The sequence below is a fragment of the Aulonocara sp. 'chitande type north' Nkhata Bay genome, linkage group LG17 (genome assembly GCF_057382095.1).
Source record: "Aulonocara sp. 'chitande type north' Nkhata Bay isolate Kocher_YH1m ecotype deep benthic linkage group LG17, A_spYH_male_GT1.1, whole genome shotgun sequence".
Lineage (NCBI taxonomy): Eukaryota > Metazoa > Chordata > Actinopteri > Cichliformes > Cichlidae > Aulonocara > Aulonocara sp. 'chitande type north' Nkhata Bay.
Window position 1 is genome coordinate 19,640,960 of NC_141360.1, and position 18,059 is coordinate 19,659,018.

General features: G+C 42.4%; 1 protein-coding gene across 3 annotated transcripts; it reads left to right on the top strand.

The window, feature by feature from the left end:
• The first annotated feature begins 695 nt into the window (after positions 1-695).
• LOC147309977 (CCR4-NOT transcription complex subunit 2-like) lies at positions 696-15,981 on the top strand. 3 transcript variants are annotated; one of them, XM_086270432.1, is made up of 15 exons: positions 696-830; positions 3,626-3,757; positions 5,674-5,746; positions 5,873-6,011; positions 6,098-6,304; positions 6,514-6,590; positions 6,675-6,800; positions 7,178-7,308; positions 7,400-7,520; positions 8,218-8,374; positions 8,523-8,584; positions 11,684-11,760; positions 11,839-11,939; positions 12,376-12,520; positions 13,121-15,981. In XM_086270432.1, the coding sequence occupies exons 2-15, from the start codon at positions 3,638-3,640 to the stop codon at positions 13,205-13,207; spliced, it is 1,623 nt and encodes a 540-aa protein (XP_086126558.1). In that variant the 5' UTR covers positions 696-830; positions 3,626-3,637; the 3' UTR covers positions 13,208-15,981. The 3 variants fall into 3 exon arrangements, with proteins under 3 accessions (XP_086126558.1, XP_086126560.1, XP_086126559.1); XM_086270434.1 differs by having other exon boundaries at positions 11,684-11,733; XM_086270433.1 differs by lacking the exon at positions 696-830 and adding an exon at positions 3,108-3,126.
• Positions 15,982-18,059: the final 2,078 nt, after the last annotated feature.

Genomic DNA, 18,059 nt, shown 5'->3' on the forward strand with positions numbered 1-18,059 from the left:
ATGATGAATTCCAACTCACCCCGGCGTATGTTGACCACTGAGGGTGAAGAAGCTGGATGAGCATCTCCAAGGGTGGAGCACCTCTCCAACAAGCTTAAGGGTGGAGCACACACTCTGGGTCATGGACAAATTGCTTCTCTAAGTGGAGGAGTTTAAGCGTCTTGGCATCTTCGGGTCTAGGGGGAGTTATTCTGGTTTTTTTTGTGGTGAAGCAAGAGCTCAGTATGACTGGCTGATCTCTGTACCTGGGTCCAGCTTTGTGGACAACTTTGTACTTCTTTTTTGAAGTCCACTTGCAATCGTAGGATGGCCTCTGTGGCCCAGACCCATAAGTAAAAGAAAATGTATGGATGAATATTTTTATTTAATATGAACAAACCCCTGTAGGAATAACAATTATGATAAAAGTAAGAAAATGTTGTTACTTTTTTAATATTAACAAAGTCAATAGATACTTTGTGTTATTAAAATAAAAAATGAAAAGTTAGGGTAGCAAACATTCATAAATAATGTCTGTGTTCTTTGCAAGCTCCTTTGATGCATAAATAATCCACTGCAGAGCAGCCACATGTGCACTGTGAAGTTGATATTTCTGATTCAACTTCACATGGAGTGGAACAGAAGAGGAAGAGGAACATAAGAGTAATCCGGTTAAAGTGAACATAACAGAAGTTGAACTTTATCTTCTCTTAAAGAGAAGGCCCTGGTGTCTGACAGTAGAGTTGAGTGGAGTAGAACAGAGTAGAGTGATGGAGCCTTCCCAACATCCTCCTGATTGGCAGTGAGATGTCGGCCATCTTGGATTGTAGCGGGGAAGAAGGATTGATGCGGTGAGCTCCTTTTTTATTGCTTTAAAATCTTTTTTCGGGAGTTTCGGGTCTGAGGGTCCTTTAAATGAACCCGAGTTTGTGTGCTCGCTGCAAAGACCCAGCTGGTGAAGGGCGCAGTCGGGAACAGTACGGCTCTGAACGGCGCGGCCCGGTTTCGGTGCTTTTTGTTGTTGTTTTGGGGAACTAACAGCGGAGGCGCAGCAGGCCCAAACACGGACAAAAGCACACCTGCCCGCAGTTCTCCTCTCAGCCCCATTTTCTGTCCGTACAGCAGCGTCTATCCCGGTGTTACCGAGTCGTTAAACCGTAATTTAACGACCTCCGGGTTTCCAATTAGATGCTTTTCTACGTTCACATAAATGCAACAGCTAGCTTAGCTTCTATGCTAACAGCCCCATGTATTCCTATGACAGAAGCTGCTAGCCTGTGTGCGTTGCTCAGCTAGATAGCTGTAGCGTCTGACACATTTTTAACGCTAAAGAGATAACGCTTGCTGATAACTGCTGTTTCCTGGAGACCTGCAGTCAAATAGCAGCACACGGCGGGACAAGCCGGCTCATTTAGTTCTGTCAGGAAATTCTAATATTGGAGTTAACGCTAATCAGACACACTAGCAGCGCTAGCCTTAGCGCTCTAAGCTAACATTAGCCGTTTTTGCGACACTGCTGCGCCTTCAGCGCCGCTTAGAAACGAGACAGACAAGACAGGCAGACGACTGGGCTTCGGCTGCAGGGATAAAAGGAAAGTTTGTGAGGTTTTTAACTCGTTATAAAACCTCAGAACCGAGCAGGATCTCAGCTAGCCGTTGTTAGCTGGGATTGCACCTGCTTTAGGAGGCGTCGCTTATCTCTGTTAGCATCGCTTTGTGTTTTAGTGGAAGGTTTGACACATTATGGAGATTAGCTGGTGCTTTATGTTATGAGATGTGATGTTTTGATATTACTTTTGGCTAATGTGCAGTTTGTCCTCACAAACACACCAGTCTGGTTGTTGATCAGTGATTTAGTAGTGGAGGCTTTTACTGTAAAAAACAGAAACGTCCAGCAGACTTCTTTCACTCTGAAAGTTAAAAGAACTAAGCGTTCAGAGGCTTAAAGATGTGTAGTCGGTTGATTTTCTGTAGTTGTTAAACAGTGGAAGCTTTCCTCTGTCTTTGTAATTAAAACGTATTCTGGGAAGTATGAGGAGCTGTGGTGGGATACACACCTTTGTCAGTGTTTTAGTTTTGAGCCTTTTTGGTTTGGATGCTTTCAACCTAGGTTCATCTGTTAAAATGGGTCCAGCTTTGCAGATTTGTTTGTGGTGACAGTCTTAATTCAGATCAGAGTCTACAGCTGCAACTGCTTCACTCAAGACTCAACAACTCAATTTTTATTAGTGGTTTAGTCAGTTTCTTCTTTCCCTGCTCTCACTGTGAATAAAATCAGGAACCATCAACGCTTAAACTTGTACTAGTCCTTTTCTGCAGTGCTTTAGCTGCCCTGAAAGTTTCTGATCAAGTAAGATCACACCTCTGATATTTTGTTTATTCAAAACATTTTACATGCCACAGACATTAAAACCTTTGTGTTTTGACCAGGTGTTTCCCCAGATTAGGTGTGTTTTTGTCACATCTCCGTCTTTGTAACCTGATCTCTCTCTGCATGAATTTGAGAGGGGTGTGACCGGATGATATTACACTGTGCACTAGCACCTGTAATGTCACTTTCGGTGCATGCTGCTTAACCAGAACTTAGCATTTAGCCTAAAAGTGAGTTCACATCCTCATACAGAGTGAGACGAGAGAAGGAAATGGTATTAATCCAGTTTCTGATAACAGGTTACCCTGCCATAGATGCAGTAAAAGCCTCCCAAGCATCTGTGTCTTTTGAGCTTTCAGTTAAAGCAAATATTTAAAACCTGAAGAGAAATGCTGCTGATGTAGTAGCAGCTAAATGGCTCCAAACTGCTGATCAGGGATCAACTGATCTGTTTGGATCACACATCGGCCTCAGAAGCCTGGATCGGGTATCTCTCTCAGTTCAGCCTTATTCTCTGTTTACTTTGCTGCGAGGCAGCAGGTGAGCACAGCTATTACACACCTGCTGCACCAACATACTTTCTAAAAAAGGTCTTACTTTAACACTTAAACTGTTATCATGGCTGAAAATGTTCAGAGAAGCTGCTAAAACATGTTTTTAAGTTTGTATTTTTTTGCTCTGACAGTAACACAACATGTTGTTCACAGCATTAATATTGCCTCTCTGCGCCACACTGAGTGAGGAGGTCCACCACAGTGCGACTCAGAGGAGAAACAGTAAACATCAGCTCACAGACACATTTATATCAAGGAAACCTCACAGAGAGGAGTGTAGCTTATTGATTTTTCACTGCTGTCAGCACAACACACAGGGAAGATACTGAAACCTGATCCAGATGTTGGAGTTGGGATCAGGCTGAAAAACATTAAAATGTTCAGTTATTTGTTTGTTTTTGGCAGAAAATGATAAGAAGTATCTTTAAAAACAAGCTTAAAACAATTACATAAAAATCTAAACGTAAGCAGTGCAGCTCAGCCTGTAAACCTGAGATTAAGCAGTGAGACTAAATATTATATGAATTTTGTTTTTCTTTTTAAAAATTGAATTTCAATTTTTTTTGTGTTTTGTGAGTCATGCAAAAGTCGTTCCTGAATGAGACTCTGAGCACGCTCAGAAGCAGGTTTCTGGTTTCAGAGCATGAAATGTTCCATGACAGTGAATGACTTCTGTCCAGGTATGACTGGTCTGACTGTTTCCCGTCGTCTTGTCTCCTAGGTGACACGCGGCATGTTTGGTGCTAACCGGAAGAAGTTTATGGAGGGAGGGATAGAGAGTGACTACCCGGACGACTCCAGTCTCTACTACAGCCAGCAGTCCATGTTCCCTCCTCACCGTGCGGACAAAGACGTGAGTCCTGCACGTTCAGCAATCATTACGGTTTATTAGGTCTGCTCGATTATGGCAAAAATGATAATCATGATTATTTTCACTGAAATTGAGATCTCGATTATTTGACGATATTTATTTAACAATAACAATGTATTGAATAATGACTTTAAAGATTGTCAAAAATATATAAAATAGTGTGCAAATACTGATAACAGTGCAAATGTTTGCAATATAAAAAATAAATGAAAAATGTAAACATCTATGTTTAGTGAACTTTGCAGTGTTGCTCTGTGGTGCAGCTACGACACTGTAGCAAAGTTTACACACTATGTCTACTTGATCCACGTCTGACTCCGCGAACCCATAATGTTTCCAACCACTGAAGCTTTTTTTACCTCTCTTTTCAACCAACGGCAGTCACTCTCCTCTCCAAATAACTTCTGCTTAGCTTTCTGAGCTTCCCTCGGGTCCTCTTAATCAGTGGTCCCCAACCCCTGGGCCTTGGACCGGTACCGGTCCGTGAGTCATTTGGTACCGGGCCACGAGAGTTGAGGCTCAGGTGTGAAATGTATAGTTTTCAGGGTTTTTATCGGTTTTCAGCGTTATTTTGTTATCGTTTACTCGGTTTTCCTTGGTCTTTTCACGTGTGTTATGAATAAATTTTCTTTTTTTTCGGTACTGGTACTAGTTTTATTTTGTTGTATTTATCCGCGACACCTTAAAGGCCGGTCTATGAAAATATTGTCGGGCATAAACCGGTCCGTGGCGCAAAAAAGGTTGGGGACCGCTGCTCTTGTGACACGTGTTCGAAATGCAGAGAGGTCCGCTCGATTTGCCACACAGAGCAGCGCGAGAGTAAAGCACGAGGGAGGGGCTAATAATCGGCTCAGTCATTTTTAATGATCGTTGAAAGCCCAGATCGTAATCGAGATTAAAATTTGATTAATTGAGCAGCCCTACGGTTTATAATTATTGTCAAAAACTGCATTTGAGGGTTTGGACATGCTCAGCCAGTCAAGAAACTTCAGAGGCGTTTTATGGGTCTTGCACATGTACATAAGGCATAGTGCCCCATGGCATTACATTTCATTCACATGTGTGAAATTCAGTATCCTCATGTTAAAAAAAAATGCCCTAAATCCAAGTGGAAGTACACAGTATTGAATATAAGATGATATCTTGGGGCCGTTTTTGTCACTTTTTCCAGGTGTTGTACTTCATGCACTAGAAAAAGAAGTATGTCTCAATTTTTCCAAATGATAAAGAAATATGCTGCAATAAATAAAAGAAATCTGTCAGCATAATTCTTATTAGGAAGAAAATGTGTAAAATTACAGAAAAAAAATCTTCTTGTAGCTCATTGGCTAGACTGTCCAGAAAATGTCAGTTTTAAAATGTCATTTAAAAAAATCTGAAATTTCTATACTTAGTATTGAAAAAACAGAAACTTTCCAGTCATTTAGTTGTTTATTTATTAATTAATTACTTTAATTTAGTATGAACGGCTGTTGGGGAGGCTTCTATCAGCAGGAAAAGCGCATTAAAGTACATTTAAAAGTGCAAACATTTAAGCCCTCCTTCACATTTTCCAAACCCATTGAGTGGCCAGGCCAGGTTATGCCAGGCCAATCCTGCTCCCCAGGCCTTATATTTGATACCGCTGTCCAAGGGGGTGAGAGCTCTGTGTGAAGCAACTCGAGCAAAAACAAAGAAAAATGAGTCTCTTGTTGTAAAAACAGCACACAGCTCGTCTCCCTGTCATCTCTGCCCTCTTCTATTCATCCTCACTTTGTCCTCACTGCCCGGGGATGCAGCACAGAGCCCTTCACAGCTTACCTGAGTGGTTGACAGTAACAGAGCATGCTGCTGCATCTGCAGCTGCTGTGTGTGTTTCTGTGTTTTGATCTGTGTGATTGTGTGTTTGTCCTCCTCAGATGCTGGCGTCTTCCTCTGCCTCCTCTACGGGTCAGCTGTCACAGCTCGGAGCCAGCCTGTACGGCCCGCAGAGTAAGACGGACAGGCACTGACCTGTTTCTGCTGAATAATGTCGACTCATTACTGTGATGTTAGCTCAGAGAAAACGTGGGAGAGTCAACCTCGTTTTTCACGCTTGTCTGCTTGCTCTCTCTGTAGGTGCATTGGGGTTTCCCATGCGAGGCATGAACAGCAGTGCAGCTCCTCCATTGAGTCGCAGCGGGCTGAACCAGTCTGCCGGTCAGCTCTCCAGTACGCCCAATGCCGGCTCGATGCACACGCCCCCCTCACCCAGCAGGTACCCCTCACACTGTGTGCTCTCATTATAAGAACTCTCTGTCAGTGTCTCTGCTTCTTCTTCAAACCACAAACTTCTTCCTGCAGGGGAATACTGCCCATGAGCAGCCGGAGTGTGCTCAATCACAACCAGCAGGTGGGGGGTCCAACGGGGCAGTCAGGTGGGATGGGAGGCGGAGAGCGTGGAGGTGGAGGAGGGAGGAGCGGCAGTATGGGGAGTCCCAGCCGGTCGTCACCCAGCATCATCGGGATGCCCAAACAGCAGCAAGCACGGCAGCCGTTTACCATCAACAGGTAACTCGCATCACTGCGGTCCAGATGTGACCTTTGACCTGTGTTGTTAGAAAGGAAGGTTTTCAGCAGCACATCTGGACCGTGTGATGGAGACGAGGGTTCAGGAATGTTTATGATTATTTATGATTTGAAATGATAGAGAGGAAGAGCTCATAATGGCAAAAACCTGTATGAAATTTACGCAAAACCTGTGTGTGTGTGTGTGTCAGTATGTCAGGGTTCGGGGTGAACAGGAATCCAGGCTTCATGAACAACTCGCTATCCAACAACATCTTCAATGGCACAGGTAACAGAGTGACATCAGAATTTTAAAAACTCTGTCAGCTGTTACCCAACCTGCTGTAATGTGACCTCTCTGAACTCGTTTCAGACGGCAGTGAGAATGTGACGGGGTTGGACCTGTCAGATTTCCCGGCATTAGCTGACAGGAGTCGGAGGGATGGAGGTTCGAATCCCACCCCACTGCACAACCCGCTGACCGGTCGAGCTCCCTACGGTAATACAGAAGGGACATTTATCTGTTTGTGTCCGTTTGTCTAATATAGAGTTGTCCTTTAATTCTACGCAGTGGTCTAGACTTTACAAAAGTCAAGCAGCCAATAAAATGTAAAGAAAATAAAACCATTTATGGAGCTGTTAGAATATTTGCTTTAACTTCAATTGAAGCATGCTGGGGGACAGTGATGAGAAATACGGAACGCTTATTTTAGTGGATTTTCTTCCTTGTTTTATAGTAAACTGAATATTTTCAACCGTTGGTCAAACACAATAGATATTCAATAAAAACCTTTAAAAGTCTTACATTTGCTGCTGATCAGTGTGTCTTTCTGTTGTGTGTTTTGTTAATGTCCTGCAATTGGTCACTTTCTCCAGTTGGCATGGTAACCAAGCCGTCCAGTGAGCAGTCGCAGGACTTCTCTATCCACAACGAAGATTTCCCAGCTCTCCCAGGGCCAAACTACCAAACAAAAGACCCCACCAGCACCAACGAAGACAGCAAAACGGTGACATTTCTGTCTCTCTCCGTCATCCGCTTTCTGCTTCTTTAACTTCCCAACTCATCCTCATTTGTCCCGTCTGTCTCCATCCAATCAGAATCTGAACTCATCGGGAAAGCCAGCCTCTAACTCAGATGGTCCAAAGTTCCCCGGCGATAAGAGCTCTGCACCGAGCAACAACAACCAGCAGAAGAAAGGGATTCAGGTGCTTCCTGACGGTGAGACAGTTCAATCAGATAATCGCTCAAAAGCCAGACATCAGCTGATCTTTGTTTCTGAATGTTAACCCTGAAAATGTTTAGAGTCATCTCTTTGAGAATTTAAAGAGAAAGGAAATGAATGGGACATAAGAGCTTTATTAGTTTATCACAGACTCGAGATAAAATAAGAAAAGCTTAATTTGTCCTTACTGTAGGGAAATACTTTTGTTTCAGCGGCTGAAACTATAATGGAACATGTAAAATCATAAATGTTGTCATCAGATGATGAGTCTGCCAAACAAATGCAGTTTTATGTTGCTATGAAAGGGTTTAATAGGTTTCTGAATACCCAGCTGTGACGTGTTTAACCAAATTAAAAAAGGCCGGAACTGAAAATCGTTAATGTGAATTTAATCTGTGTATTAAAAGAACCCCTGAACACTTTCATCCTCCTTATTTCCCCTCCGTCCTCATCATCCCCAGTCTGTCACAGCAGATAGCTTCCCCACCCTCAGCCTGATGCTGCAGGTGGATTTTGTCTTAAAAGGGAGCTCTTCCTTTGCACTGTTTTTTTTGTTTTGCTTTTGTTCGTCTCATTTAATTAACTCAAAACCATTAGACGGAGATTTTCTTATCTTTGAGTGAGTTTGGGTAAAAAAACAAGCAGGAGAGATTTTAAGCTAATCCGTAATCCTCTGTTGTCTTTGTGTCCCAGGGCGAGTGACCAATATCCCTGGTGGCATGGTAACAGACCAGTTTGGAATGATTGGCCTGCTGACGTTCATCCGGGCGGCGGAGACCGACCCCGGCATGGTCCACCTGGCGCTGGGCTCAGACCTCACCACACTTGGCCTCAACCTCAACTCGCCTGAGTACGAGTCGCACATGCAAACGCGATTTATAGTTGGAGACGAGCGGCGTCTTTAAAGTTTGTTTTTTTTTTGAATGGCCGCAGCAGCAGCTGAATGACCTGTCACTGTTCTCACACTCAGACCCTCTCTCTCTCCCTCTCTCTGTCAGGAATCTCTATCCTAAGTTTGCATCTCCGTGGGCATCGGCTCCATGTCGACCGCAGGATATAGGTGAGTTTAACACCAACCTGGAAGTAGTGACTGAGGCTATGTCCACACTAAATGCGTTTTTGTTTTCTCCCCGTTTTGGCCTCCTGTCCACATTGAGACCGCGTTTTTCGCTCGAGGAAAACACAGCGTTTTAAAAATGCTCTCGAAAACGCAGAGATTTGAAAACGGTGTGATGCAGTCAAGTGGCCAATTAAACTAAACGGAGGGCATTATACAGCAGTTGTTTTGTTTGCTCTCAATTTTAAAGATTTTAAAGATTAATTAAAGATTAAAATTAATAAATTAAAGATTAATATCAGTTTGTACATGCTTCAGATAACTTTTCTTCAAATTCTTTAATTCTCAATTGCTTTTGCAACTTTGTACTTTTGTGTTACTCGCAGCAACAACTCCACCTCATTGTTAGTCTATTTAAAAAACTCTGTGATTTTCCTCGACATTTTGCCGCGACATTTCAAAGAGCCGGAAAGTAAATAAGCGGCAGACAGAAATGAGGCAGGTCGAATCTTCTTGCGTTTCACGCATGCGCAGTACTGGAACGTAAGAGTTTTCTGCCGTTACAATATGGACGCTGTCTATATACACTGAACAAAAATATAAACGCAACACTTTTGTTTTTGCTCCCATTCCCCATGGGATGGACGTAGAGACCTAAAATTCATTCCAGATACACAATATAACCATCCCTCCCAAACAGTGGTCACAAATCAGTCCAAATGTGTGGTAGTGGGCACATCTGCTATATTGAGATAATCCATCCCACCTCACAGGTGTGCCACATCAGGATGCTGATCTGACATCATGAGTAGTGCACAGGTGTACCTCAGACTGCCCACAACAAAAGGCCACCCTGGAATGTGCAGTTTTTTGCGCTATTGGGGGTCTGGGGACCCAGAACCGGTCAGTATCTGGTGTGACCACCATTTGCCTCATGCAGTGCAACACATCGTCGCATGGAGTCTATCAGATTGTCAATTGTGGCCTGTGGAATGTTGGTCCACTCCACTTCAATGGCTGTGCGAGGTTGTTGGATATTCGTGGGAACTGGTACACGCTGTCGTATACGCCGGTCAAGCACATCCCGAACATGCTCAATGGGTGACATGTCCGGTGAGTATGCTGGCCATGCAAGAACTGGGACATTCTCAGCTGCCATCTGCCCTGAACAATGTGAACTATGATTCATCCGTGAAGCGCACACCTCTCCAACGTGCCAGACGCCATCGAATGTGAGCATTTGCCCACACAAGTCTGTTACGGCGACGAGCTGGAGTCAGGTCAAGACCCCGATGAGGACGACGGGCATGCAGTTGAGCGTCCCTGAGACGGTTTCTGACAGTTTGTGCAGAAATTGTTTGGTTGTGCAAACCAATTGTTCCAGCAGCTGTCTGGGTGGCTGGTCTCAGACGATCTTGGAGGTGAACCTGCTGGATGTGGAGGTCCTGGGCTGGTGTGGTTACACGAGGTCTGCGGTTGTGAGGCCGGTTGGATGTGCTGCCATATTCTCTGAAACGCCTGTGGAGACGGCTTATGGTTGAGAAATGAACATTCAATGCACGGGCGACAGATCTGGTTGACATTCCTGCTGTCAGCATGCCAATTGCACGCTCCCTCATTGCTTGTGGCATCTGTGGCATTTTGCTGTGAGACAAAACTGCACATTCCAGGGTGGCCTTTTGTTGTGGGCAGTCTGAGGTACACCTGTGCACTACTCATGATGTCAGATCAGCATCCTGATGTGGCACACCTGTGAGGTGGGATGGATTATCTCAATATAGCAGATGTGCCCACTACCACACATTTGGACTGATTTGTGACCACTGTTTGGGAGGGATGGTTATATTGTGTATCTGGAATGAATTTTAGGTCTCTACGTCCATCCCATGGGGAATGGGAGCAAAAACAAAAGTGTTGCGTTTATATTTTTGTTCAGTGTATGAACTCTGGGAAAACGACTGATACTGAAAGCGATAGTGTGGACGCAGAGCGTTTTTTAGACACAACCGCCATTTTCAAATCTATCCGGGCTAGTGTGGGTGTAGCCTGAGACCTTGAAGTCAGCATGAAAGTGTTCATTTTCTCACAGACCTGTAGAAGAGCCATTTGCTCACCATTAGAAACGATACTTTGTGAAAAATGTGAAGGCTGATGCTAAGTTTACTCTGACTTCAGAGAGGTGCTGGAACCTCTACAGGCTCAGAAACTCTGAGCGTCTGACTCTTTTTGGGACTTCAGAGGCATTTCTGTCAGTGTCAGTGCAGCAGTAAAGTGACAGATCAGCCTGCAGAGTGAATTAAAATAGACAAGCAAAATTGACCTGATATGTGAACGACATCAGTGTATTGATGTGGTCGTACGTAAGAAACCAGCTTCATTCGAAACCTGCTCACTCCAAACAGCCAGCAGGGCGAGGAGGAGTCCTCTCGATTTCTGGACGCATTTTCACGGCTTTCCCTGAAGTTTGACTGTTAGCCCTCACTGAGTTAGATCTTTTTCTTTGACAGTGAAGAACCGCTTGGCTCCAGCCGCCCCCAGACAGCATCGATGAGCTCTTCCATTCTGATTGCTTCTTGGTTTTCACGCTGTGCAGTGAAGCAAATTTTCACCAAAGTTGGAAATTTTAACTCTTGAACACAGATTCTTCTTCAGGGTTTTTGCTGTATGTTAAAAGTTTTGGTGGCCAACAGAGGACAATCATCATGGCTGATTCAAACAGTTTTTAAACGATTTTAATTCTTAATTCTGTTTTATTTTAAAAAGTCTTTGCTTTTAATGCGTGTTTGCCAAACTCGTTTATATATATTTATAAGGACTCGTTGAGTCCTTCATCAGCAGGAAATTTAAATCTGGAGTTTTTCTGCCTCCATGTGGTCTGAACAAGTTAATGCATCATGATTTTTTTTCCAATCAGTTTTTATAATGTGAGACTGAATTTACTGAAGTTTAAATTTATTTAATTTTAGTTGCTTAAATAACATCAAAATGCTCTACACCTGTTCATTGCATTAATTACATGCAGACCAGTTGTGCAGTTTTTCTAATGAAGCTTTTCATTTTGTCCTGTTTGTTGATTTTATCTTTTCTTTTCTTTTCCTGCAGACTTCCACGTCCCCTCAGAGTATTTAACCAATATCCACATAAGGGACAAGGTACCTCCTTCACAAGACACCCCAAAGGTCCTTTACATGATTGTTATGAGACTGATCTCCTGAAAAATGTGTCCGTATTAATCTGTCTCTCTCTCTCACGTGCAGTTAGCAGCTATCAAGTTGTCTCGGTATGGTGAAGATCTGCTGTTTTATCTCTACTATATGAACGGAGGAGACCTCCTACAACTGCTGGCTGCTGTAGAACTGTAAGAGCGACCGGTCATTACTGCACCCTAATCACACTAAGTCAGTCACCACGTGGGTGGAAACTAAATTACTTTGATGTTTGGATGATAAAATTGCTTGAAACTGAGATAAAAGTAAGATTTCATAGTTTCCTGTTGTGCTGGCGTTCAGTGCAATCAGTTTTTTAAAGAAATCCGCTCACCAGCTTCTTGTCATCACCAACAAACTCTCCACTTTTCCATACTGATCTAAAATACATCCTTCCATTTTAAGATAAGTCTGCAAATGTTTTTTTTAATGATTGAATCTATTTTTCAGAAGCTTCTCATCTTTTTAAAATGTTTTAATCTTCATTACAAATAAAGATTAAAGCATCCAAAAGAAATGTCTCTCTGCGTTTATGATGGTGTACAAGCTGTTTAAAGCGATCATTTCCGCGTGTGTGTGCGTGTCCAGGTTTAACAGGGACTGGAGGTATCATAAAGAGGAGCGGGTTTGGATCACTCGAGCTCCGGGGATGGAGCCCACACTGAAGACCAACGCCTATGAGAGAGGGACCTACTACTTCTTCGACTGCCTCAACTGGAGGAAGGTGGCCAAGGTGAACGAACACACACACACGCACACTTTAAATCAGCACCAGGATGTGTTGCCTACATTTGATCAGGTTGACAGTTCTCAGATCTTGATTTCATGAAACTGGTCCGAGTGTTTGAACACTCAGTACTAAAGACTGCATTCGTACAGCTGTGTGGTGGTAAGGGCAGCTCCTTCTGCTGCTATCCGTGTCTCAGCCTCTAAAAGAGCTCCTCAGGTGAAAAACTAAGTGAAGAAGAAGGTTCTACTACTTTTTTCCCCTCCAAGGGAGGAACAACATACAGAGATCTGATGAACTGATCATTACTGAAGTATTTTTGAGACTTCATCTCTGCGAGGAATGTTTGTTGTTTGTCCTGGATCTGTAGATCTGCTTGAAATGAGGTTCAGAACTTCTGTTTGATTTTATTGAACAAGTCTACATTTGAGAACAATTATATTCTGGAAAAAAAAGCTAACTGTTTTAATAGTAAATATCAAATAAAAATATGCATTTGTATCCCATTAAATCCAAAGCTAAAATTTCATTTTGAAAGTAAACACAGAATATGATGAACGCTGTGTACAGTCGATGACAATTTACCACTTTCCTCCTCGTTTTCAGGAATTTCATCTGGAATATGACAAACTAGAAGAGCGACCTCACGTTCCCTCCACCTTCAACTACAATCCTGCCCAGCAGGCCTTCTGATTGGCTGTCTCTCCTACTGCCTGCCTGCCAGCCATTGGCCCTCCTGACCCCATTAGGTTTTTCCACCGGCACACACTGAACGGGGAGGACATCCTGGCTCCTGTCCTCCTCTCTGAACAGACTTCATCCTTTTATTTTTTTCATATTTTTGTTCCTTCTTTACCTCATTATCGTTATTTTTTTTTTTTTTTTGAATTTCACACTTTTCCATCAGTTTGATTTGGCTGGTCTGTGAAGTGGACCACAGACTCGATACACAGACACAAGCACTGCAAAGTGTCCATCTGATTGAGTGACTCATGTTTCTGCTCAGTCTTAAGAATCGACTATTTTTGTCTCCAGAAGCTTTTAAGAGAAACCAGATTTTAACACAGGAAGTGATCACCTTTCAGGATGGATAATTATTTCCCACTGTGTCGCACCTCTCTGAAACCTGGCGATATCTTTAACCCACTCTCTTTTATCAGGTTTATCCCCCAGCATTACAAACCAGAGCACATCATCAGACAGTCAGGAGGACATGCAATGTACATTGTAGCACTATTTCATAATAAAAGAGGAAAAAATATCCTTTTTTCCCCCCTTTGGTTCCTTTGTGTTATAAAGCGGGTTTAATTTAAAGAGACAGGTGAGAGTGCAGCAGGTGATTTCATACTGCAGGGAGGTCTTTCACAGGTGGACACGTTCCCTTTATACCTCGAGGAAAAGGCAGGAAATCTCTCTCTTTTTTTTAATTACGTTTTTTATACATATTTCACCATCTGCAGTTATTTTATCCTCCTGAGGTGGCAGCCTGTTTAAAAATGAAAAAGACATTAGGTTTTTGGGGTTTTTTTGTCATTTGAAAGACAGAAATCTGAGGTGGCATTTAAGAAAACCGATTTGTCTTTCTGGATGATTAATGGCGTTAAATTGGAAATCTGGTGAATGCCATTTCAGATTTATCTACTACAAATCTTGTTTTCAGCTTTTTCAAGATGGAGAAAAAAGAAAATAGTTTCTTTTTCTTTTTTTAGATTTTCCTCCTTTGTGTCGGATCATATGTTAGTCCATGCAGAAGTCAGCTTTAGTTTGGTGAAATAACTGACACTTGCCATATAAGAACAGTTACATCAAAAATAATTTTGAGTTTTGCTGCCTCATAATCGGCCCTTGGGGGTTCTCACCATAGTAAACATGGCTGTTCGGTAAAGCAAAGGGACTCAGTTTGTCTTGCTTTATTTGAATAGAAATCAGCGCACTTTTCTCAAGTTCTCGTTGATTAGATAATCAGAAAATGTCTGCTATGTTTAAGTAAATAAAACCCCAAATCAGATTCTCCTGGCTCTGGCTAAAACCTGATCAGGAGGCACCAATCACTACCCTGACCTTACAGCTACAAAGACGTTGGGATGATTGGTGATGCTAATGTTGTCTGTTGTTCTCTGTTAGCCTGTTCAGGGTTTAATCTCCCAGCTTATCCCACTGTCAGTTTATCCTGAGGATAAGTGGCCATAATATTTAATAGGATGGATTTATTGTTGGATAGCTGCACCTATTTCTACTCCTGCGATCTGTTTGATATTTTAATTGTTATTCTTGCAAGGCTTCTGCCTGGAGATCAAAAACTCAAACTCTGCTGCCTGTATCCACTTTTAAAGATTACAGTTACTTGCTGCACTGAAAGCCCCCCACAGTGAGTCACACAGTTTCCCACTGAGCGGAGGTCTGTACTGAAATGCAGAACCTGGGGTTTAGTGAGGTAGCTTCAGGTTTAACCCCAGGTGCTCCATCAGCACATGTAGAAAGCTCCACCTGCTGCTTTTCACCTATTTTATGTTAATTTTTGTTAACACTGCTCTCTGCTTCTCAAACTTCCTATTTCTTCACCTTTAACATTATTTTCTTTTTTTTTTCTTTTTTTAAAATTACATTTTGTCCCAACTGTTTTCTGCCCGGTAACAGTCAAACCAATTGGATCCTCATGACACCACCACCACCTTGCTTGTAAGCTACAGCCAGGAGATAATTAGCATCATTAGCAAAAACACTGGAAGTGGACACTGGCAGCCCGGCTCTCATGGGTCTGTTTAGTTTAATCTGCTACATACACGTTGTTGTGTTGGGACCAGTTAAAACTATACTCCAAGGAAATTCTGATTTTTACACTTTTTAAAGCCGCTTAAACAAACATACCATCCTAATCGTGAGGTGCTTTTCTTGTGGGCAGACCTAAGCTACCTGTTAAAGCCCATTCAATCTTTATGCTAAGCTAATTAGCTCATAGCTGTAGCTTGAGAAAGTTTCAAAAATCAAAAAATCATCCCAAAAAGTTTTTATTTTAAGGCTTTGAATTTTTCATATCTTTAACTGCCAGGAGACACCAGTGTCCAGTTATGTATATGTATTTTAAATATGTATACATAAAAGTGAGGCAGTATTTTTATGGAAAACAAAAAGGGGTAAAAACGGAAAAGAAACTCCTCCCTCTTCAGCTGGCCGTCACTTAACGATGCAATACTCCACTTCCTGTCATGGAGATGGTTTCCAGGGGACCACGCCCGACTCCGCCCACCTACTAGCAACAACAATCACTGGGGGAGGGGAGGGGCCAGCTAGTTCGCACTGCAGCAGCAAAGCCAAGGACACGCCCACAGACCTGTGTGACCTGTCTGAGGAGTTTTGATTGGAGGATGAGGACTGAGGCACTTGGCCGTTGGCTGTTTTATTAAATATGGCAGCTAGTGTTTTAATAGAAAAAGAATAAAATAAATATTCTGGTAATGAAACTGAAACATGACTCCTGGGTGTTTATTTTTGTTTGTGTCAATCTTCGAGGAGCCAAACCTCCAGTCAGGTCCATAATTCTGTAAATTATTCCTATATAGAAGTATTTATAGTTTGTGTGAAGATGGCTTTAATTCGTAAACAGTTAACGCAGCATTTTTATGAAACCCTCTGATTAAAGCTGAACATCAGAGCTTTAATTTGTCAGTTCAAATACTTCTGGTCATGGCTGTAGTTTAAAGTGAGGTTTGTTTAAATGTGGAAACCATTCAAGTCAGTCTCACTGGGTCTGTCTCATCTGTTTGAACCCTCGTCTTTATATTAATTTGTCCTCAAAAGCTTACTGCTCAATATTTGTGTTTAACAGTCAGTTTATTGCAGCTTCATTATCTGCTTAAGATCAACAATGAGACTAATTTCAACTCCACGTTTAATTTGATTCAACTCCACTATGGAGTCAATAATTAAAATAAACTGTGATTTTATTCAAATTTCAGCCTCACTGGACTCAAATGGATCCAAACAGCAAGCAACGTTTTCCTCCACTGAGAACCCGGTTGTAAATATCGTATAAAGATCAGGCTCAGTTTGAACCATTTTCTCAGACTCACAATCAGTAAACAGGTTAGGAAAGTTTCCTCGTCCTTTACTGAAGGACCTTTGGACCATGATGTTCTGCTCGGCTTTAACAGCTGCAAGTAAATGTGAAATGGCGTGCTATGAATGCTCATTCACCTGTCCTAGAGGTGTAACTTGCAAAATTAATATAAAAATTGTTTTGTCTGCTGTTTCAGGGTTTGTCCAGCAGAGGGAGCCACATGTCAAAGGACGATAAACGGTAGGAGGCTGCTCTTCACCGTGTGAGGTTCACTAAATCAATTAATCTATAAATTATCAATAAATATAACTAAAGTCAGTCATCGAGTACTTCCACAGAGTTAAAGGGTTCATGTTAAATAATTTGAACACTGAAAACAAATTACCTCAGATATTTAATTCAAATCACTGAGTGTTAGAGAAATGATCATGATGATGAAGAGATCTTCAATCTCTGTGATCAATAGTTTTGCTTGGAAAATTGGAATTTTAGTCTCAGTTTAAACATTTAAACTTTTCTTTTAAACATTTCTCTCTGTGCTCTAATACAAAGGTGAACCTTTGCTGCTTCTTCTCCTTGTGTTAAATATGTTTTCATATTTTTATGTAACTGCCCTCTAAACACAGTTATGTAACCGAGCAACAAACTAATCTAACGTGAAACAAAGAGTGTGAGAGCGAGTGGGTGAATGTGAGAAGTTAAAACTTCACTTTATTTGTTAATTAGCTCGTTTCTTTTTATTAAAGCCAGGAAAAAAATTCCATCACACAGTTTCCTTAAAGAGTCTCACAACATTAACCGAGAACGACGTCGTGACTCTACCTTTGCTGCCTCAAACAAATCCAAACTACACTAACCTGTTTGGAAGGAGTAGAGACATTAATGAGCGTCACGTTCCCAAGGCGAGAGCTTGGATTATTTGTCCTGTTACTGTGAAATAATCTGCCGTGCATGGAGGGAAACTCACTCCATTTTGCTGGTTTCATTAAGTCTGCAAACAACCAGCCATTTATTCTCATTTTTAATATTAAGTCTTGAGTTTTAGGCCATGCTGGGAATTACAGATGTAGATTATCCATCCATCCATTCGCTTCCGCTTCTCCTTTTCAGGGTCGCGGGAGGCACTGGAGCCTATCCCAGCTGTCATAGGGCGAGAGGCAGGGTACACCCCGGACAGGTCGCCAGTCTGTCGCAGGGCCAACACACAGGAACAGACAACCATTCACACTCACATTCACTTGCACATTCACACCTAGTGAATTTATCCAATTAACCTATCCCCACAAGCTGCATGTCTTTGGACGGTGGGAGGAAGCCGGAGTACCCGGAGGGAACCCACGCAGACACGGGGAGAACATGCAAACTCCACACAGAAAGACCCCGGCCTGATGTTGGAATTGAACTCAGGACCTTCTTGCTGTGCGGCAACAGTGCTAACCACCGTGCCACCGTGCTGCCCAGATATGCAAAATTCAAATCTACATCTGT